The sequence below is a fragment of the Eimeria maxima genome, genomic scaffold (assembly GCF_000499605.1).
Source record: "Eimeria maxima Weybridge genomic scaffold, Emw_scaff3, whole genome shotgun sequence".
Lineage (NCBI taxonomy): Eukaryota > Apicomplexa > Conoidasida > Eucoccidiorida > Eimeriidae > Eimeria > Eimeria maxima.
In genome coordinates, this window is record NW_013565846.1 from 110,184 (window position 1) to 132,568 (window position 22,385).

The 22,385-nt window shown below is 50.7% G+C and overlaps 4 protein-coding genes across 4 annotated transcripts; 3 read left to right on the plus strand and 1 right to left on the minus strand.

Moving 5' to 3' along the window:
• Positions 1 to 2,344: 2,344 nt before the first annotated feature.
• Positions 2,345 to 3,766, plus strand: EMWEY_00000530 (60S ribosomal protein L9, putative; the record flags this gene model as incomplete). The annotated part of the gene is made up of 3 exons (XM_013481251.1): positions 2,345 to 2,390; positions 3,096 to 3,518; positions 3,663 to 3,766. 3 exons carry the CDS (start codon positions 2,345 to 2,347, stop codon positions 3,764 to 3,766), a joined length of 573 nt encoding a protein of 190 aa, XP_013336705.1.
• Positions 3,767 to 4,399: 633 nt separating this feature from the next.
• On the minus strand, positions 4,400 to 5,074 carry EMWEY_00000540 (hypothetical protein, conserved; the record flags this gene model as incomplete). Its single annotated transcript, XM_013481252.1, has 1 exon — positions 4,400 to 5,074. One exon carries the CDS (start codon positions 5,072 to 5,074, stop codon positions 4,400 to 4,402), a length of 675 nt encoding a protein of 224 aa, XP_013336706.1.
• Positions 5,075 to 6,355: 1,281 nt separating this feature from the next.
• EMWEY_00000550 (hypothetical protein, conserved) lies at positions 6,356 to 12,908 on the plus strand (the record flags this gene model as incomplete). The annotated part of the gene is made up of 15 exons (XM_013481253.1): positions 6,356 to 6,484; positions 6,739 to 6,987; positions 7,164 to 7,249; positions 7,560 to 7,695; positions 8,710 to 8,778; positions 9,052 to 9,157; positions 9,451 to 9,562; positions 9,667 to 10,000; positions 10,287 to 10,337; positions 10,566 to 10,676; positions 10,896 to 10,995; positions 11,279 to 11,596; positions 11,747 to 11,784; positions 11,980 to 12,275; positions 12,677 to 12,908. 15 exons carry the CDS (start codon positions 6,356 to 6,358, stop codon positions 12,906 to 12,908), a joined length of 2,367 nt encoding a protein of 788 aa, XP_013336707.1.
• A 2,971-nt stretch (positions 12,909 to 15,879) lies between these two features.
• On the plus strand, positions 15,880 to 21,876 carry EMWEY_00000560 (hypothetical protein; the record flags this gene model as incomplete). Its single annotated transcript, XM_013481254.1, has 18 exons — positions 15,880 to 16,237; positions 16,383 to 16,472; positions 16,596 to 16,705; positions 17,113 to 17,236; positions 17,514 to 17,636; positions 17,797 to 17,892; positions 18,134 to 18,328; positions 18,549 to 18,736; positions 18,858 to 18,956; positions 19,134 to 19,251; positions 19,376 to 19,498; positions 19,850 to 19,962; positions 20,139 to 20,232; positions 20,349 to 20,533; positions 20,648 to 20,776; positions 20,901 to 21,012; positions 21,279 to 21,427; positions 21,835 to 21,876. The coding sequence occupies 18 exons, from the start codon at positions 15,880 to 15,882 to the stop codon at positions 21,874 to 21,876; spliced, it is 2,448 nt and encodes an 815-aa protein (XP_013336708.1).
• Positions 21,877 to 22,385: the final 509 nt, after the last annotated feature.

Consider the following 22,385-nt stretch of genomic DNA (forward strand, 5'->3'; position numbering starts at 1 on the left):
TCGTATTTTCGTTTGGCTATGGCTGAGGGAGTAACCCAACTAGCCACTAACCATGCCTAAAGGTTTAACGTTTTCCAGAAAAGTATGATTCTTATCGGCCTCCGAAGCCCTGTATTGCCCTCTGCCTCGGCTTCATGAAGCGGCTTACAACCGCCGGTAAATTAATCTCTGCAAAGCATCGCTGGGCAAATGGTCAAACCAAGCGTTTCAGTATTTGCTAATCTCTATCCATAAGAATTTTTAAACTGGGTGGATTTTACCTTGTACAAATTGATTCACACTACAGCACCGCAATCGTCCAATCGCCCCTCTCCGGCACCCTTCCCTCTTTCGGCGTTGGACCTGGCTGGCGGAAGTCAGTTGACTTCGTCTGCAGTACCCGACTTCCCCCCCAATCACCTATCACCACGTGAAGGTATGCGAAAATCATGTCAATGCCTAAACAGAAGCCACAACAAACGAAATTGCGCAATTTCTTTCAACGCGGGTAACTGGGGCCCGGCGGATTCGCACGCAGTCAGAAAAGCAAAGGAGCGCGAGCAGCCGAAGAAATTCCCAGTGCGCTGGGTATGATATTTTGGACTTCGTTCTCTCTGCAATGAGTCTGCCTATGTACTCTGTTTACCCTCGATGGGAGCATATCGTTGAGCAACTGATGCTGGTTCTCTGAAGGCGTTCAAGGACTCCGCGAAATATCCTTTAACTTTATCCGAAAAGCGTCAGCAACGTCATTGTGATAAGTCACAGCTGGATGAGGCAGAGATCTTAAGCAATGAAAAGACAGTCCCTAGCGGACAGAGAAAAAGTAAGACGCTAAAATGACAGGGGAAAAGCGAACTATCTCGTTGGCATCTACCAGTCTCCCCTTATTCGTCAGCAACCAGTGCAGGCATCAAACCGAACAGTGCGTCGAATGGTCGGGTTATTAATGCAATTTCATAAGAAAGGAGGCCGAACTGGTTTTCACTTCCTGTGATATTCTGTGACTCCAATACCTTTGCTGTGTTTCAGCTTCTCTGTAACTACACTTTCCAATTACAAAGAACTTCTTTTCCACCCTGGTAACATTTGCTCTTTTAGTCGGGACAGCCTAATAGAGGCACAAACTGGCCCAGTGTCAACAAGATGAACGATTTGGTCAAATAAACCACCATCGCTACGTTCTCCGTTCGGTTTGCAGGCAAGCTGGGTTTGGCAAACCCAGCTAGCAGAGTCAACCGAGTCACAGACCGGAGCACAACGGAGGTCACCGTATTTTGTAAATACAGAAGAGGCTTGCTGAGCACCTTCCGCAACATCAGGTCTCCAATAGCCGTGGAAAGCAATTCACTGTCTCCTTGCTGGAGACGATTTTGGGGAGACACAGGGCGAGAGGTGCGCCAGAAGCAACCGAAGGTCTCCTGGGTTGCGCTGGAAGTACAGCGAATTGGAAGTCAGTACAGCGATATTTCGGCTAAAGATGTCGCAAGATGGCGTGTGGTGCTATGGTAAACGGGAATATGGCCAGATGTGACTTCGTCAGAGCAAAGTGGAAAAATCTGTCCGAAGTTGGCACATAAACTCTAATTCGGCCGTAGTCGGCAACCGACAAGCAAGCAAACAGATGTCTACAGTACTTATGGATTCATCTCAGTAAGGCGCATACATCCTTGCCTACAGGCCTTCCATGCACCTGGATTTGCCGCAACACATGTAGAGGCTGATGGCCGGCCATCTCTTCTCCGACAGCTGCGGGAGCTTGGACCGCTGAGCTCACTCCACCTGGGAAATGCGAGGTGAGAGCATGCGTATTTAAGTAAATCTCATCGACATTCTGTCCCCACTGCAGCCCACAATAGTAATCACATTGGCCATTCCCTCGAAGGGCAAGCAGTGAGAAGCAGCAAGGCGGGGACGCCTAAGAGCATCTCAGTGTTCAAATTCTCAAGTCAACTGAATTAAATAAAGTTTCAATCAGGTAGATATGTTGGAGTGAATGCGCTCTAATGCATCGCATGTGCAAGGATTGTGAAGCAGGGACATCCCATACAGCCACAGTGTCTCAGGGGTAGCGAGATATGAATGGCTGGGGAAATGTACGCAGATTATTGCTACAGACTATATGGTTATATATTCACAAGATCGTCATAGGCTTACTTTTGCTGCTCACAAGACGAGAGAGTGGTTCGAATGGAACCGGTTATTATACACCATCGCGGGGTCCGCCCCCAAAGCCCCATGCATGCGTGGAGAATGCATCGCAACTGCGGGGAGGGTCGAAGGAGAAGATCAACAAGAGGAGAGGGGGTAATTGAAGAGTCAAACGGTCCTCTTAGGAGTTTCTTTACTGTCGCTGGTTGTGAAAATGAAGACGGTGTACTCTGAACAGAGTGTCCGGGTGCCCGACGGAGGTTAGGCATCGCACCCCACTGTCCACAGCAGTTGCCGTGGTTGATTGAACCTGTATAATTTGCTGCTCCATTTTCTTACTTTTTTGCACATATACTCAAATTTTCTGTGTTTATGGATGCTGGTGGGGCCCTGAGTTTTCTGCGTGGCTGGTTCTAGTCGCGGCTGCGGGCGCGAAGTGTCGAGGCGGTAACCACAATTCGAAATTCTCACCGTTGATGAGTACTGCATGCATAAATAGCGGGCCTTCTGCGGACGCTTTTGGCTGAAGATCCTATTTAGTTGCCCTCCATGCAGCTGGGATTACTAGTGTCAGGCATATGTGTGGGGTTGCGAGCAATGTGGGAGGTACCTCAAGTTCTGGCGCTCATCAGCGACATCGAGGGAGCACGAAATTCCTTTTTTTCTTAGATTCCGTTTGAGTGGCTTCAGTCATTCTCTTCAGGGGCAGTTTTGTTTGGATGCCGTCTTGGTCGGGTGGTTCGAGGTTGGTTGGAGTTTGTTATTGCGGTGGATGGCGACCCGGAAAAGGTTTTGGTGTACTGTTCGAATCTGGTTGTCCGAGTTCTAGTGGATCGATAAACGTCATGCGTTTTACGTACATGTGTTGTTTCATTTTGTTGAGGGTCCTTCACGGATAAGGCGGGCATCCACGACGGTAAGTTGAAAACCAATGTGGAGATATGTTGTGCTGTTGTGTTTCTCAGTGACTGTCTCCGTTCGAAGCAGGGAGGTTACAGTAAAGGGGCCCCGCGGGGAGTTGAAGAGGACTTTTCGTCACCTGCCGTTGGTGCTGCACACCACGAAGGATGCAAAACACGTCAAGGTGGCAACATGGCAGGGTAGGAAGTCGGATATTGCCTGCCTGCGCACTGTCTGTTCTCACTTGAACAACATGTTCACGGGGGTGACGAAGCAGTTTGAGTACAAGATGCGTTTTGTATATTCTCACTTCCCCATTAACCTTAACATCATTGACGGAGGCAAGGTTGTCGAAATCCGGAATTTCTTGGGTGAGAAACGCGTGCGTATCGTGAAGCTCCTCCCCGGCGTCATTTGTGAAAAGAGCACAAACGTCAAGGATGAGATTGCCCTGAAGGGAACAGACCTCGAGCTTGTGTCGCGCTCAGGTAGGTGCAGTGGTTGAACTTCAGTGCCAAGTTGCTTGGCGTCGCGTGCCACAAAGGGAACATATGTACCTCCTCATCCACTTGCACGTAAGCAACTGCAGCATTCCACCGACCCAGTATTGTGAGGTGTGTGTTCTTTCGCAGCTGCGCTGATCCACCAGGCCACATTGGTACGCCGCAAGGATATTCGAAAGTTTTTGGACGGCATCTACGTCTCCGAGAAGGGAACTCTTGAGAAGACGGACTGATTTTAAGGTTGCTGGTGCGGGCGCATGCTCGTAGGAGACAACGACCATTTCTATCGCTGGTTGTAGTTCTCAATTGGCACTTCAGGCGGTCGACGGGTTTCTCTAGCGGTTTCCCACAGGGCCTGTTCTGTTACAGGCCGCCCCTGTCTCTGTTTTGGGCCTCTGTCCTGGCCTTTAGCTGCCGGGTCTAGGCTCAGGCGTTCTCGGGCGGGCAGCTACTCAACCTCTTCACAAAACGTTGTGTTGCCATTAGACGGCAAAGAGCACATTCGGGTTGAAAATTCGGAGTTCCACGTTGTAGACATCGGCTGGGAGTAGCCGCCTCCACTGTGAGAAAACCCACGATTGTTTGTTTTAGGGGCAGGCAGCCACGCACCTTGCAGTTAAATTTCTCTGTAGGAATTGGAGTCTAGAGGGTAGTAGGACGGATGGCTTTGAGTCAGGCAAGTTAACTATTACTCCATTGCTCATTGCTCGAGCTGTGAATGGCAGCATCCTACCCATAGGGAACCTTGCGGTAAGAGCACTAAGTCTGCAATACAGGGGGGCAATGTAGCTGGTGGGTTCACCTGCCCTCTACGTGCAGACGAGCGATCCGATCATCCATATGCCAGTAGGAAAGAAATGCTAAGACTATGGCAGCACTACAGGGGAGGGACCCCAGCACAGGAAGCGGCGTGGGGGCCTCGTGCTTGTGACGACGACTGTCTGTTTGGCTTTCTGTGTTGATTTGTGATTCTCTAGTTTCTCCACGTATTTCTGTGTCATAGCTGTTAGTTCCTGCTCGATCTGTTTAGTTTCTTCTAGCTTCTGTTCAGCACTTTGCGTAAGTTCCTGAGACTCTTGGGTTAGTTTCTTTGAGGACTTGAGGAAGCCCCGGACGGCGTCACGCAACTCGGCAGGCGCCGGAGGTGGCTCCGTATGCTCGTTCGAGTCGGGGCAGTAGAAGTGTGTCTCGTTCCTGTCGAATGCAAACTTGACTCGCAGTTGCTCCACCAGGCGCCGCGCTTGTCCGTAACCGAATGTCCTGTTGCCCTTCAGGATGGGTAGAGGGCGGCCATTGGCCCCAACGGGGACAGTTGGCTTCCTTGCCGCTGCTTTTGAATCCGTTCTTGTTTCCTGATCTGGCAGCGGGGCTCCCAACAGGTCAAAATGAATCGATTCACGAACTGGCTTCTGCTCGCCGTCAGGACTGGCAGGGGCTGTGTTGCTCTCAGCCAAATTGAACCGTACAGGCCGGCCGTCTGCGAGGCTCTTTTTAGACGCTGACTCCGTATATGACCCCAGTGTCACTGCCTCAGCCGCCATAGTGGAAAGGGTGTATGCTTACTCTCTCGGGGGTGGAAAATAAAACGGCTGTCGGGGCACTGCCATGCAAAAGCCGCTTAATATTCCTTCTGTTCCTCACCGCAGGCCTGCTGCATCTGTGAGAATCTTCGTAACCAGAAACAATGTCTACGACTTTGTACTGGCAAGCTTTCTCCACTGTGAAGCCGTACAGAAAGGCGCGGTTTTAGCAGTAATTCCCGGCTCTTCTGCAGGCTGCATGCCCTATTGGGAATACAAGGGGCTCCTGCGTACCATTCTGTGAATGGCTGAGATGTCGAATGGATTCATCCACTGCCTGGTTATATGCTAGCAAGTTCCGTCGCTTGGTTGCCGGCGCCAATGCCCATCAGGGCAGGCTACTGTCTGTCGCTATATAATGATATTAGGCGCCTATATGTACACGCCTGTACATGAATTCATAAATACACTGAATGTAGTAGGTTCCCATGTTCAGGCGTCTTCGCTGCACAGAATGGCACAGCGTTTTTGCCAGTGGAGCAGCCCCTAAAATGGTGACTGCAGGGGGTCAGTCTAACGCCGAAGCAGGAGGAACGAAAATGCATTTGTGTAAGATCACTGCATATGGCTAAAGGCCAACTGTAATGCAGTGCGGTCTCTAGAAGTCTATTGCCTCGTGCAAGAAGGACCCGAGAAAGCCCCATAGGCTCCATCAATATGCATGCCACATTTTGTTTTCAACGAGCGATAAACCTAGGAGCCTGCTCAAGAACTGGTAAGAAAGGTAACTGCGTTTAATTTGGCATTAGGCCATGGCCGTCACAAGGCCTCTGCTGTAGTTATTCCATTAAGTTGCATAGGTACCCTGGCTGCTCTGTGTAGAACAGTCGGCGCCTCCATTGTTCGTTAACTTCCGAAATTTTGCCTACCGGCTCCTTCTTGCAGATCCATTGATTGGGATTATGATATTTGAATGTTTTGCTCGTTAGAAGTGGGCATATACGGACAACACTTGCAAAACGACTGATCAGTATTGAACGCCTGTTGTCGCTCTGAGATGTTTCCGTCTTGAGTGTTGTCAAGCCGAATTCTCCCGGCTTCTCCTGGAGGATTAAGAGTGTGCGAGAAGAATTCATCGGGAGTATAGTTGCGGCGGGTCATTTATCCTTACCTGCAGGGGGAAGCTGTGTCGGTGGCGGAGACCCAGCAGTGGGCGAAGCCAACGGGCAGCACGGTGCGTCGAATGCTCAGATTTCTCGCGGTTTCGATGTATAGCCTGCATAAAGGCTCACTTTAGTTAAGATGGCTGCTTCTTCGTTCCATATGAAGGTACCGGCGCACTATCTGCCGGCCTACGTTGACATTCGGCGACTCAAGAAACAACTTGAGGAACTCGTGCACAATGCACAACGCCAACGCGCCACCGTCCGGGTGAGTTGAAATTAGTGTCCTGTTTGCACAGTGCATATGCAAGGGGTTCGTAAGCGCATGAGACTGCGGGAACTGCGAGAACTGCCGCAGAACCTGTAGTCGAGGAAACCTTGGAGGCAGGCGAAAAACTCCACGTAGTGGGGAGGTGCCTCTGCCTAAGAGGGAAGGAAAGGATTGCTAACAGCTGCGTTTGCGTGTGTCTACTTTCTGACGCTGAGTAGAGGTTTACTTTTCCATTTGTCGGATGCTTGCAGCGCCGTCTAGATATTCTACAGAGGCCCCGAATACTGCCCTCAGGCATGACACAGAAGCCCACTTCGCCAGCAGCTGTAAGCGAGCATCAAGATGCGGAGCCCATTTCGCCCCCATCAGCGCCTGACCCGTCCCATAGTCAAAATATGTTCTCCGCAGCAGCAGCCGCTGCCCGGGCTGACGATGGAATGGCTGGATCAAGCCTGAGGGCTGAAGCAGAAACGCTCTCGCTGCTACCGGGTACGCTCACTGTCCGCAAGCACCTGATACCAACCGTGTAGATGCTGGTTCTTATGTGCGCCCCTGTGTGTGTGCATCTGCCGACTCACGTACTGTTGTTCTGTGCCTTTTCTGGTGGGCAAGTGCGCTTTCACGGAAGCAGGGCTGCGCATGAGAACATGCATGGATTGATGCTCGCGGCATTCAGGTTGAGCACAGAATTGAGGACTCTTATCGGAGTGCCGCTTGTAACGGGTTTGCCATCGATGTCGAAATGTATTTCAGTTCATTATGGTGATATGGACGTTTGTGCGATTATCTTGCAAGCGTTGTTGATTGCCTGTCCAAACAGAGGCTCAGTTCTGGGGGCTGCTTCAGCAGCAAGTACATGAACTTAATAAATTCGCGACTGCAAAAGAACGGCAGATTCAAAAGGATCTCAGACTAATCGCTGCACGCATGAAACAGGCAAGTCCTGAAAGGGAGTCCCTTTTGTGTTGGCAATGCGTCATTACACTTCAGCCGTTCTGCAGCAGTCTGTGACTGTTTCAGAAGCTTGATTAGGTTTTTTTGGCTCTTGAGGTACTGGTGGCGGGTCCTGAAGGTACTTCGTCCTCATACCGGGGCACGGCATTTCTGTGTACCTCATGGCGACGCAGGAAGAAAGTCTTCAAGGAGATGAAGAACAACTCATTGAAGAACAATCCGCTGGTAAGGTAGCTGCATTTGGCAAGGTGAAGGTGGGCTGTGCGTCATTTGCTGTTTGAAGAGTACTGGCCTATTTGTGCACGAGTTTGTCTCCCTGTGTTGGAGTTTTTTTTTTGGCGCTGCAGAGATAATTCACCTGGATCTATATATCCGAACAAATCACAAGGCGTTGCTGTTCCTTTGTTCACATTTTGACCGTCTACTTACAGGCGTAAGCTCCGTTATTGAGCATGTTGTAAAACTGTACTGAAAACGGCGTTATTTTCCAGTTAGGGGGGATTCAGAAAAGGAGTTGTCTTGTAATTGCTACTCCTTGTAGGTGCATGGGGGCCTACATGGCAGCAAGTGTCCCTGAATACTTGCAGGTGCTTGGTGAGCAGCAGTCAGCTGTTTTGGTAGGCTTCTTAGTGACTGGCTCTGCGCTGTGGGCATGCCATCGAGGAATTCAGGCGAAGACGGCCCGGTGGTTTTCCACCTCGTTGTTGAAGGAGGCATATTGCAATGTTGACCTTGAACGTCTAGTTCTGATGCTGTCTCTTCTGTGGGGAAGGTTCCGTTCCAAACTCGTACGTAGTAGCGGCCTGGAACAGCTTGTCAGTTAAATTCGCGTTTGACCACCGATACACTCAGAGCAGTTGGCGATTCAAGTGCCTTTAAATTCGACGGCGACTTGTTTGCTGGACAATCGAACTAGCAGGTCAACGGAGTTGTGAAACTTGCAGGAGGGGAGGCAAATGGGATCTGAGGCGTGGAAGCCACCTGACTCATTTGTTCGTGCTACGACCAAGTACTGGATCAGACCAGAAAACATTGTGCGTGTTGATGCGGACCCTTCTTCTGGCAGAGGATCCCTTCCGCTTTCTCCGGCAGCCCTTCCGTAGATAAAACTGTGCCAGAACGTGTGGCACTGGTTGCTCCCGATACGAAGTCTCATTTAACTGGGTTAGGGTATAGTAGGAAGTTGTTAGGCATATGCATGACGTGCTTCTGTAAGCAATTGCCACAGGATCTAGGAATATTGGCGGCTCGGGTTTGTTGTTTTGCAGGTGCGTGCGCAGTGCTTAATTGTGAGGCATTTGCCATTCCTCGTCTTCGGGACATCTGACAAAGAGTTGGTGAATCTATTTATGCGGGTTCAATATTATCCCGTACACGTTATCTGTCATCCGTATACACTGCTCACCTAGGAAACGTATTCTTGGGGTCGTGGATAAGCACATTCCCCCTTTTTCGCATCAATTGCAGAGGTTGCATGTAGGGACTTGTGCTGCAACAGGCTTGCTGCCGAGTCGTGCCTTCTGCCCAGAGCGATATTGCAAGTGCTCTGTATGCATTAGTTGCTCACATACGTGCGTGAAAGAAATTATCCACGTGTGTTTTATGCTTAGGAGGCTTCATTGCTTGGTCCGGATGCTACTGCAGAAGGGCACAACATTGGGGCCCTTAATCTTGCACCCACACAGATGGTGGCCTCAGTGTACTTTGATAGTTCAAGTACGTAGGGCTTGCTGCTGCCTTCCATTGGTCTTAGGCCCAACCGCAGGCCCTGTTAGACCATATTGGCGTAGTTGATTTTGCACATCATTAGAGGTGTGAAGGCAACTACGCTGAGACTTACCGGGCGGTTAGCAAATATTGTGGTCGGTGGCAATATTGGTTTTGATCCCCTTCAGCTGTTGCCGCCTACCAACATGCAGATTAATGGGTACATAAGTGATATTCTTGTGAAGGAGATCGGAGGCTTGCTTGCTAGGCTTGCTTGTGTCCATACTGCTCTGGCGCCACAGGTGCCTACAGCTACGAACGTCGCATACGGAGGTTTGAAGGCGCCCAACTGCTGCGGTTTCGTTGGTATGGCACCAACAACAATGGCCCTGACGAGGACATCTTCATTGAACGGTGGGGCAGCGAACTTTATTGCGTGTTGGTGCGGTGGCCTGTGCTGTAGGCACGTGCACATGTCATGTGCTGGGCTTCAGTGACTGCTTGTCGCTTGGTTGTAGGAAAACTCATCACGAGTCTTGGAGCGGCATGAGCAGCACTAAAGAGCGGTTTGTGGTCCCTCAGCGGTTGGTTGCGCCCTACATGCTGCTTCAGCGAAGTGCTCGAGATCTTTTGCTTGAGGCCTCGGGCTTCCAGTTGCCATCAGTTGATAGTGGAACAGCTTCAAAGCCCTCAAGCTCTCGTGAGCATAGTGGCCACCCTTTTCTTGTGGCCAGTGATGCTGAGGAAAGTGCCGCTGATGCGTACATTGCCAGAAATGGAAAACTGAGAAAAGCCATTGAGCTGGGGGAAGAGATACAGCAGGCAATCGCAGGACACAATTTGCAACCGATGGTAAGCATTTCACAGACGTGTATACACGACACAGTGCAATGCACACCTCTTTGTATGTAGCGGCAGTGGTTCGTTGGCAGCCATAATAGTGTCTGTTACTCTGGTACTCATCTGGCTGAGGAGCCTACTGGGCGTAAGGCACCTCTGTAACCACCTCTCTATAGCCGTTAGAGTTTATTGTAGTCGGGGAGTATGCGAAGGGACGGATACACACGGAGGTTTTTGAAGCGGGAAGAAATATGCGATTTCATTTTAGCTTGCGTGCACCCATTGGTTGGTTGCGCAGCTGCGGACGAGTTACCTAAGAGCAGCCTTCCAACTGGCCACTTCAAATGCCGTAAGGAGCATAAATGCAGTATCTCGCCTACAGAAGGCCCATCCCATGGTTCCCGTTGTTAGGATTTCACGTGCCTGCGCAGTATTGCAGCCGTGCGTATAGTGTCTCACGCAGCACCTTCCTGGTTCCGTCCCGTGCCGATAACTGGGGCATCCAGGGTAAGGTGCAGTGGTCGCCGTATCAACTTGGTAGGGAATTGATGGGTTTGATTAAACACGGTGCGTTCAGGTGCGTATTTCCCTGGACACAAACCTGTGCATGGTCAACGAGTACAGGCCGCAGAGGCAGGAAGATGGCGGTTTCAATTGGTGCCGGCTTGCAGACGAATTGCTAGGCAGGGTACGAATCCTCATGATTGTCTTTTCGTCTGCTTTCACCCTTGGTGACCATTTTCCCCAGAGACTACGTTTAGTTACATAATAGAGTGTGTGCAGCCCAACCGTGTTGGAACATTTCTGTACAGCTGCCGGGATGGTGCCCACCCGCTCTAGCGACGAAGTGTATTTCCGTTGGTAGGACGCGGCGATATTCTTTTTATTACCGGTGGTTCTGCCTCAGGACGAAGTTGTGCGCTTTCCTTATGCCATTCTCGAAGTGAAGGTACAACAGCAACCGCCACCTGCTTGGGTGCAGTCGATGCTCTTATTATCAGACGCGAGTATGTCGTTGCGTACTCAGCTTAGTCAACCCCATTGGAGAGGCTTATTCTACTGCTTTTTCGTCATCGATTTTATTATCTTTTCCCCTTGTCCTTTATTTAATATCCGGACCCACTTGAAATGGGGTTTGCGTTGGTGTGTGATGTGCGACAACGTTTGCCCTAGTCTTTGATTCCCCGGGCGGGACGCCCCCAGACTGCAGTGTGTGCCATCATGTATTCGACAGGTGAACCGTAAGCGACTGTCAGTTGGCCTGACGTGTATGGTGAGTTATGCCTGCAGCACTGGTTTACAAGTTCTCCAAATTTCAACACGGAATGGCATTTTTGCATCGCGACAAGATCTCCAGCGGGCTGCTGCCTCATTGGTTGCAGAGTCCGCAATCTGGGCAGCGCCAAAAGCACGAAGAACAGCTCTCAGCGTATAAGAAGCGCAGTACACTTGGCGTGCCCCCACTAGGTGGTTCACTCTTTGAGTCGTTGCGCAATAGCCCCGATAGCCTTTTGACACCTCTAACCCGCAGTCTGGCGGAACAGCACGTGCCAAGGTTTTTGACTTCTGACGCTCTTGGAACAGAGAGGCGGAGCCTCTTCCCTGTAGGTATGTCAAATATTTCTGTTCCATCTATCATTTATGTTCCACATGCACTCGAACGCTGCAGTTTTACCAGAAACAAATACTGATAGAAGGAATGTATTGGTTATCTCAGGTGGTTCACAGCTTCATGGTTGCTCTGTTTGTCTGCTGTAGGCGAAAGCGAAGCACTGGTCGCAGCCGATGCAGACTGGGTATGCAATTGTGCGGTGTAGTATTGTTGTGTAGTTGTAGAGGTCTTTCAAAGGCGGGGGATTCCTCATCGCCTTGCCAGCTTCGATTTAGGGAGGCTGTGGGAGCCAGCTAGTGAGGCACCCGCGTCAACAGATGTTGTTACTGCGATTGCCATGGCACGGGCTCTCATGTTGGAATTTGGCGCTTGCATGCAGGAGGATATGACGGCGACAGCTGCGCAGCGCACCTTTTTTTGGCTGAGGGCGCAACAAAAACTGCAGCTGCAACAGGCGCCACGGGCAATTGGGCAGGAGGTGTCTGCTGAGGGGGAGTTTGAAGATGACCGCCCCCGGGCAAACAGCGCCAGCAGTGCAGATTCGGTGCGCCAGCGTTTGGCTCGCCGGCACATTCGCACCGTCAAGAAGATTGACCCCAAGACGTCCTTTGCAGCGGAGCGCACATTTTTGCACTACATCCAGAAGGGGCTTTACTTAGCAGGAGCAAGTCTTGCGTGAGCTCTCACTTCAGTCTTTATGTGCTGTTATGTTCACGACGCATGTCTATTCGCATATCCAGCGCGCATGGCGTGCTGCGAGCTTTCTCATCAGCAGTTAGTGCGGACCGTGTTGTGCATTCTGCAGCTGTGTGGAAACTCTAACCGGTGACTGGGGATTGGGTGTGGTACTGATACTAGCCTTTGCGAGCGTGTTCCTCTGCTGCGGCGCTTATGCCATATACGTAAAGCGATGCCATCGAATATCTCAGTAGGACACTCCGCTCCAGAACATTTCCGTCTTTTCTGTTGTTACCCCCCAAAAAATTTACACTTACTTTCTTTTGTATTTACGTCCGATGGCAGCATTCTGAATTCGCGTAGACGTGGCCATGCTGGATCTCTGTGCTTGTGAGCAGGCGAGTCGCAAAGGCAGGCGCAGCCAACGTGCAGCAACGCGTAGATTCGCAATGGGGGCCCTTGCTGGCGTTTTTCGCTGCCGGTGTGGCCACTTTTTTGGTGCTGGTTCTTCAGGTGGATGTCAACTTAAGGAGTGTTTTGAAGCATGAACAGGCAGAACATTCAGCAGTCTACAGACAGAAGCGGCATGCAGAACCGAATTTGACGCGACAACGTGTGAACGAGCTGTAACTAAACAAAAGCTAAGTTAGCTGTCTTGCCCCTTTCTGCAGCAGCGGACTTCTTTGGGGGCCAATCTGAAGTTCCGAATTCCGTCCCAAACCTTGCGCCATGCTTAAGAAGGCCAGCTGAAGTTTTATTAGTTGAAGAGCGTGCCGCTTCGTAGTGCCAGTGTGCACTTTCGAATTCCAAGAGCAGGCTTGCAATAGTCACAGCGCAAGCACAACAGTGGGGCAGATATTCTCTGCAGTCTCCAGAAATGTACAGTGTAGTGCACCTGTGAAACGAAAGTGGCTAAGCTAAGCTGTTGTTGACTAAACAGAATGACGGTATCCCTCAACAGGCGGAAACTACCTTCGAGCGGACGAAACCTCAAAAAACTGGAGTGGTGTGAGAAATGTTGCCTAGGTAGATGTGCCATAACTCCTGAAATAGAACACTTGCGGAGGGACCAACCGCTATGCAATGCGTGCACCCGTTGAATGGGCTGGACGGGACACGGAACAGGATTTCCCAAGCGACATTCACATGCGTATTGTGTCCGGCTAAGTCCTTTACTGCGACGCCGGTTTAGTAATCATCCTTCGTGTGTAGTATATCGCTGGTTTCAATGAAGGCAACTGCACGGATTGCATTGACCGCAGGATGAAAAACAAATACGGGCGTATCTGCAAAGGTAGTTAGCAAGTTGTTAGCCGTTCGAAAGCAATGTTCAGCTCAGAGCACACGGACCTCTCAGCTTTCCTTAGGTCGGACGCTCAGCAGTCATCAGCGTCATTCTGCCCGCGTTGCAAAGTCGTCAAGAAGTTTTTGAAATAGGTATGCAGCGTCCGAGTGGTGAGGAGGCCCAGCACCAGTGATAGGGAAATTATACATGGCGAAGCCGAAATTTGGCCTTGCTAAAATGCTCTCCTAAAGGCACATGTATCGCTTAGACTGTCACCGCACAAAGTCCCATGAATGCGTTAGTTATGTTGGTGGCACAGCGCCACTCGGCTTCGGCTGTCGAAGGCATCTTAAACCAAACTTTTCCCTTGAAGTAGCTGTGTTCAGAAAAGGGACTCAGTAAGGTGGTCCAGGGCTGCGTCTGCTGTCTGCAGACGGTATTTTCAAAACCAGTTGTACCATGCTTTGCGTTGAACGAATATTGTAACATGCCTCTAGTGATATCCTCCCATCCTGTATCGCCATATACAAGGAACAGTGTCACAAATATATATTCTAGAAGAGCAGCGAAGAGAGTCTGTAGTTCTCCAAAGGCACGCTTCATTCTTGCAAATGTATCCCTGAATTGGCTATTGATAGTTTTCTTATTGAGGGGGCTGCACGACACCTGAAATGTACCAAACTCCGTTTTTGCTTGCACAGAGTGTTCCCCCTGCCATGATGTAGCCATTAACATGAGCTCCGACGTACATTTATGCTCATGCCGACAAGCGGGCAAACTACTGCACAAACATGAAAAATAATAGAGAAATCTACCGGCTCAACGCTGCATCCGCTGCATCGAGAAGTATCCTAGGTGGCTAGGATATCCACGGCCAGGGTACGTTTCGCAGGATCGCTGTTCCGAACAAATGTCCTACTGTTTTCCTCGGCTTTTTGGCGGCGTTAAAGTGTGGACCCGTTTGCGACTCTCAGTTATGCAATGCTAGTTGAATCCTAGCTCAGTTATGCAACGCAACTAGAGTCCTAGCTCTTTGCAAGGGAACCTCGTGAGTTTCCATAGGGGTGAGGTGCTTTAGAGTTACCCAAAACTTTCCAGGATAATCAGTAACACCCGCACAGAGTGATGGCGATGGCTCCCGGGGCAGCCTCGCATGGGCTGGAGCACTCCCCGCTGCAACTACTACTGCAAGGCGGTCTCCCATGCAACGAAGCCCACTTAACGTTCACGTGCGTGCAGTTACGTAATAAACAATTGTTGAACACCCCCCTTGACCCTCAGCAGACATCCTGCGAGCAGGTACTAATTCGGACTCCAACTTCAACAGTAAAACGGGGGAAACGACCAGCTTCTTAGAGCCACCGCAGCAGAATGGAAATGCTAAACGTAAAGCTGTAGCCGTAAATAACTAAAAACAAAGCTTTGGGTCTGTAGCTGCAAGGCATGCACTGAGTTTTTGTTGCATCAGGTGTTCACGCATTCACCATGAGCCGCAATAGCACACAAATGTCGGTTTGAAGACTCACATGAGGCGGTCGAGATGTTCCATATAGTTCGTGTAGGGGATAGAATTTGCAGGTGATTGTTCAAACACCTCACAATCCGGACGTAAAAGGATGATGTGCCCATCCCAACCCAACAGCATGGTACCCCTGCGCGTACACACCTCCCACCCTTGGCCACAGTGTGATGATGCATGGAGGCTGATTGAGCACAACTCTCCTTAACTTGCTCGTGGATGAGTAAAATATGAGTCGTTTTGCGCTTTTGAAAGACGTTTAGGGCTAGAAATAGTGTTGGTGAGGCAACTACCGCTACTGCTTCAGGGAGAACCAACAAACGCTCTGTAGCGTGCAGCTGCGCGCCGCCGCCGCGGACTGCAGAGGAGGTCTGCAGGGCCAGGGAGAATTATTGCGCCCTTTCTGTTCCATCTACTCCATTTACTGCGACTATTCCTGAGGAAAATACAAGTTAGCAAGGGTCAGAGGAGAACCCGACGCTCACTTTGACAGCGCCATCAGACTGCCGTCTCGAGCTGCCGCTGTTCCTCTCTGATCGGCTGGCGGTGCGTAGCTCAGCAGTCTGCGCAGAGCCTCTTTCGATTTTCGTGTCGAAAACGGATATCAGAGAACTCCTGAAGGGGAGTTTTGTTACTGTGGGAAGCTTCCACCTCCCACTGGATCCCCGCTCGTACCCACCTTAACCCGGTGACGTCCACGAACTAGGCGGCCTTCAAGACAGCTGTGGCCGCTGTAGTTGCATATCATAAAGTCTCACTATCTCTTCAGCACGAGCTAAGAGACATAGCCTTGCATAATGACTGAGGAAACACCCAGCAGCGGAGGCCCTGCAGCTGGAGGTGCAGGCGGCGCCGCTCCTGCTGCAGCAGGCAACAAAAAAGCAGATGCCAATGCAGCAGCAAATCAGCCTCCGAAGAAGAAGAGGTCCCCCAACCGGCTTGTAGTAGAGGAGGCTATCAATGATGACAACTCTGTGGTCGCCTTGAACCCCTCCCGTATGGAAACCCTGCAAATATTTAGGGGCGACACGGTGCTGCTTAGAGGGAAGATGCGGCATGACACGGTGTGTGTCGTCCTGGCCGATCAGGATCTTGACGAAGGGAAGATCAGGCTTAACAAGGTCGTGAGGAAGAATCTCCGTGTTCGACTGGGAGGTAGGGCAAAACACCACCCTCTGTTTGCTGCTGCACAGTCGTTTTTGGCGGTTCAGAGGCGCAACTGTGCACCTTTCACCCCTCCTCTATGACGATTCGTCTGATCATTGCATCGGAATCTTATGCGTTTTCGGTCGTGATGCAGATATTGTCCATGTGAGCGCCTGCGCGGACTGTCCGTATGGGAAGCGAATCCACGTCTTGCCACTTGACGATACAATCGAAGGCATAACCGGTATGCTTGCCACTTTGATTGTTTGCTGATGGCATTTGCCTCGCCAACTGCTGACAATTGTGCTTGGGAACTGCATGCGCACTCACCCAGGAGTCTCGCGTTGGGCATGGGAGTTGTGTGCAGGCAATCTTTTTGAAATTTACCTCAAGCCGTACTTCATGGAGGCATACAGGCCCGTGCGCAAGAATGACTTGTTCCTTGTCCGCGGTGGCTTCAGACCGGTTGAGTTTAAGGTATGTTAACTGCACCCATGTAAGCGGTGCTTGCATTAGCCTGTAGTCGTCTCAGTGTATCCGTGCCCTTGCCTTTATTGACAAGGCAACTAGAAGCAAACTCGCGCTGTACATACATAGCGGCGCCCGCTGCACGGCCCTTCCGTAAAGCCGCATGCACAGTTTGAAGCTGTCGTATTTGAAAGCAGCCTAACCCGCGGTGTTTGCCCCGTCGTCTTCGCAAGCGGTTCTTAGTCGTTCCCACGCAACAGCCTGCTCCATTCCACGGCCAAAATAGCAGCTAGGCATGTACAATACTCAAACAGCTGCTTAATTAGTGTATGGACGACTCGCCCTTGCTGAACTTACTGAAGTGGCGGCTAGCGGCTTGAGCTTATCTTCATGCAAGAAAATTGCCTGTGCGTCAGGTTGTGGGGGTGGATCCCGGGGAGTTTTGCATTGTAGCACCCGACACTGTCATCCACTGCGAGGGCGAGCCTGTGAAGCGGGAAGAGGAGGAGCGGCTTGATGAGATAGGCTATGAAGATATAGGTGGGTTTCTCCACTTGCATGAGCAAGTCCCTGACGGTGGCTGCAACGCGTTTTCAGAGGATGCCACTTTGCTTCCGAGTACCTGTCGTTTGGACGGGGCGGCGGCCTTGTTGATAGGCGTGCGCAGAAGGGTTTCTTGACAGATATTTGCTCCTCATGTAGCAAAGGGGCAGGAGGAGCGGAGGCAATCAGGAAGCTTGCTTTAGGGGCCTGCCGTTATTTTAGTGCCGCCGCAGTTTCAGTGAGCATTCTAGGGTATGCGTTGCATTTGTTTTAGGAGGATGTCGCAAGCAAATGGCACAGATTCGAGAGATGATTGAGCTGCCTCTACGACACCCAACTCTTTTCAAGACACTAGGCGTTAAGCCTCCGCGTGGTGTTCTGCTGTATGGGCCTCCAGGTAGGTCGACAAGATTGTGGGTGTTTGCATTGCTGATGTGGAGCGTTGTTCCTTCCCACTGTCCGCTTTTAACACTTTGCGCTGACGTCGAAGCCTCGGAGATGCTGGCCGAGTAATGGCGCAGGAGCAGTTGAGATACGGCATGGCTTGTGTGTTGCAGGTAGCGGGAAAACACTCATTGCAAAGGCTGTGGCAAACGAAACCGGAGCCTTCTTTTTCCTTATAAATGGCCCCGAGGTCATGAGCAAGATGGCAGGTGGGTCTTCATCTCCGCAGGAACGACAGACGAGTGTTTATTGTGCATGCGCTTTAGCTCTTTGCTGTGGTAGAGCTCTTGCGCCTGTACGGCGAGGGGATGCGGGCGGATTAAGACGTTGTGGCCAGCTTAAAACATGTGTGGGTTGTTGCCGTCTTTTCTGTTTTGGGGGGCAAGGGAAGCCCTGACTGTGGGACGAGATGTGTTTGCAAAGCGGCTGCTGTCGGCTGCGCGGACGCAGGGGAGGCGGAGGCGAACTTGCGTCGAGCATTTGAAGAGGCTGAGAAGAACGCCCCTGCGATTATATTCATCGACGAAATTGATTCCATTGCCCCCAAGAGAGAGAAGACGAACGGAGAGGTGGAGCGGCGGGTGGTCTCGCAGCTGTTGACGCTTATGGACGGCTTAAAGGGCAGGGGCCAAGTTGTTGTGATCGGTGCGTGCCTCGGAAATACGGATTTTTTGAGGCGTTTTGTTCTTGCCAGGGCAGCTGTAATGCCAGCTAAAACTCGAGTGCTCGTTGGAAGTCACGGGTAGTAGGGGTAGTAGAGGACCGAGGGCTGGGGTATATTTTATTTGCTCCAAAGCGTGTATACGCCTTTTTGAGAAAACTGGTTGCTGGCTGACTGATAGCTGCTTCTGACTCGATTCTGCAGGTGCCACGAACCGTCAGAACTCCATTGATCCCGCTCTGAGGCGGTTCGGCCGGTTCGATCGTGAGATTGACATTGGCGTGCCTGATGACAACGGGCGACTCGAAATCCTGCGTATCCATACCCGCAACATGAAGCTGGGCCCTGACGTCCGCCTAGAGGAGCTCGCATCGAGCACCCACGGTTTCGTGGTGCGTAGAAGGTAGCCATCTTCGTGCCTGGTTACGATTTGCGCACGCCTTGCGGTTAGTATTCATTTTCTCCCTTTTGAGCATACTTCTGTTTGGTTTCGAGTCCGATGGCTATCTGCAGGGCGCCGACTTGGCGCAGCTTTGCACTGAAGCAGCTCTGTCGTGCATTAGAGAGAAGATGGATTTGATTGACCTGGAGGACGACACCATCGATGCGCAGGTGAAGGCTAAATGCCAGTTATGCATTTCTATACATGGGTGTTAGGCCGTGCTATGCATACGCTGCCCCTCCCATAGTCTTGGCACGTTAGGAAGGCGTGTTGTTGTGAGGCAGCCATTTTCCGGAAGCAGTTCAGCTGTCATCTTCGATAGTTGCGTTTCATGCTTTTCTGTAAAGGTGCTAAGCTCCATGGCTGTCACCCAAGAGCACTTCTCATCAGCGCTGCAGAGCTGCAACCCCTCTTCGCTGAGAGAAACGGTTGTGGAGGTTCCCAACGTTAAGTGGGATGACATTGGTGAGGTTTTAGGGCTTTTAATTGATTGAAGGCATTTTGCGTAGGTTTTCAGGTTCATAGTGGGGTGTGTGTGCGCACTGACATTCCTATCGTTCGTTTGTGGTGCTTACCCATTTCGTTGTAGGCGGTTTGGAGGAGGTTAAGAGGAATCTGCAAGAGATGATCCTGTACCCAATTGATCACCCAGAGAAGTTCGAGAAGTTCGGCATGAGCCCAAGTCGGGGTGTGCTCTTCTATGGACCTCCAGGTAAGGACGAAGCAGCAAACGTGTAGTGGCGCACCTAGCATCTGCTTCTGCTCCTGGATTTGTGTACACCAGTGTGTAAATTTCGTATGTATGTGAATATTGATTGGCTATTCAGTATGCTAATGGCTGGTGTTGCGCAAATGTTTGCACATGTTTATATAGATGCAATGCATGCACCTATTTTCGCCAGAGCTACCACTTGCACGGTACACGAATGTTTACAAGTGCATGCCTGCCTGCTATGCGTACTTTTTGTGTAGTGCAGAAAACGTGTGTTTGTTAACGTATGGATGGACTGATCGCCAGGCCTCCGTCATTATCAGTGTGCTGTGCACTGTGTGTTCACTTCAGGGTGCGGTAAAACTTTGTTGGCGAAGGCAGTGGCCTCGGAATGCTCTGCGAACTTTATATCCATTAAGGGTCCCGAACTGCTGACGATGTGGTTTGGCGAATCTGAGGCAAATGTCAGAGAGGTGTTTGACAAGGCAAGTTAGTAGATTAGTACTTCTCGGGTTTATATTTCCTCAGTGCGTGTTGCCCCTGATCATCAGGGTGCTGTAGGAAGTTTCCAGCTCTCTGTGTGCTTCTGTACGGTTGCCAAGACGGGGGAAATCCTGCGTGTTGAGTATGGTTCGTCCAGGCAAGAGCAGCGAGTCCCTGTGTTCTGTTTTTCGACGAGCTGGATTCGATCGGCACTCAGCGTGGCAACAACTTGGGGGATGCCGGTGGTGCAGGTAAGCAGGAAGGAAGTTAACTGCTTAGAAGCGTTTGGCGTAGATATTCAGTGAGGGGAGTGCATGCCGTGGGTGGACAGGGACGGCTTGTGTGGACGAGGGGGGATTTTGCGCAGGCGACAGAGTTATGAACCAGCTGCTAACGGAAATAGATGGCGTAGGCCCTATGAAGAACCTCTTCTTTGTGGGTGCCACTAATAGGCCTGAACTCCTTGATGAGGCTCTTCTTAGGCCAGGACGTCTAGACCAGCTTATCTACATTCCTCTTCCTGACCTGCCTGCACGTGTTAGCATTTTACAAGTGAGTTCCAGTGCGGGGTCGGAATGAGGCGTCCGCCTTTGTGCTAATACCATCTGTAAGCTGCAATTGGATTGAAGACGTATGTGAGGCGATGATTGCGTTACTTTGTGACAGGCGACCTTGAGGAAAGCGCCTGTGGCTCCAAACGTCCCCATTCCTTTCCTTGCACATAAAACAGCAGGATTTTCAGGGGCGGACATTGCGGAAATGTGCCAACGGGCAGCAAAGGCCGCCATTCGCGACGTGGGGCTCTCAAAGCGATGAGGCTGTTTTGCATTAGTAACTAGGCAGCATGTGGCGTTTGCAGTCCGTGCATTGCATGCAGAGCAACTCAGAGGAATAAGGCGTTATCTGTCTGTGTGTTCAGGCGATTGCCGCTGAGGAACTTGCCCGGGCTGCAGGCACTGAAGGAATGGATGAAGATGAATCAAATGTGAAATATGAAATCACGCGCAAACACTTTGAAGAAGGTCTAGCAGGTGAGAAGCTGAAAAGCAGCAGGAACGGAACTAGTCGACACGTGCATATTGTAGATTATTGCATTTGATGCGAACAAACAGAAATTTATTGAAGCATAAGTACGAGGGGAAGGCTGCGCGCGGGAACCCCACCAATGGAGGCGTCTGACATATGTTGGTGTATTGCGTCGTAGCAGTAGTGCTGACATTGGGCGGTTTTTATGACGCTGTTTTGGTGTGATATTAGCAGTTTGTTAAGTGAAGGGGAACATGTGTTGCGTGTGCAGGAGCGCGGAGAAGTGTTTCGCAGACAGACCTGTCGAAATACGACTCCTTCAGAATGAAGTTCGACCCCATCTACAAAAGCCAAGCAGCAGGTGGAGATGGAACGATTATTGTTGATTGGCCCAACACCGACGGCGCAGCGACAGACCTGGTGAGGGGTTTGCTCAGTACCATATGTATATTTCCCTCGCGTGATTGTAGGGTTTGTTAGTTATTGGCCGTGGGCTGAGGGGAAATTGGCAACAATAGATCTTTGGAATATGTCTATGCGTGCACAATCTTGCTTTGGAAGGAGCGAGCGCGTACCAAACGTCAGCTGTGCGTTTGCTCCTTCATAGAACATATTCTTGGTTGTACACACGGGCGGGGGCAGTTGCGAAGTGCCGGAGCACACATTGGTTGATGTTTCGTACTTAGTACCTACTTATGCTTAGTGCCACATTTCACGTTAGCGCATTTGGTGACGTAGTTGATCGTTTCTCATACAGGCAGAATGCATTCGTTCCCTCTGGGCTATTGGATTTCATTGTTTATGCTTGCGAGTTACGCTGTATGTAGGGTCGAGTGGAGGAAGGCGAGGATGATGATTTGTACTCGTAATCGGCCATTTGGCTCGTACGTCTTCAACTGCAACAAACGGCGACAGTGCAAAGGCTTCCTCTTGCGAAAAATAAAGTTGACGGATGAGAGGGAATGGAGGAAAGGCAGCGGTAGAGGGGCATTCCCTTATTGCCTCGTAAAAGTTAAGCACTCAACGAAGAGTCTGTGTAGTTGGAAGAGACACTCGTATTCGTATTCGTGCGCTTTCACCAGGAAGAGGCAGCGTTACCGCCAGTAACAGCACACTTGCACGGTTTCCCTTGTTCCAAGCGAAACACAGAAAATTACTTCTGCTGCAGAAATCCTACACAAAGGCGGGCATAAGATTGCTTTGTGAGAAAGTTCCGCCTCCGCTTCAGATGCAATCGATTCTGTAAGCAGCATGTAAACCGATCGACTTCCTCTTCATATCCATTTTTACCCTTTTGCGAACCCGTCCAAGCATCCAGTATATGATTAGTTCATCACTATACACCAAGCATTTGAAGCTGTTCGTGCTTTCTACTTTG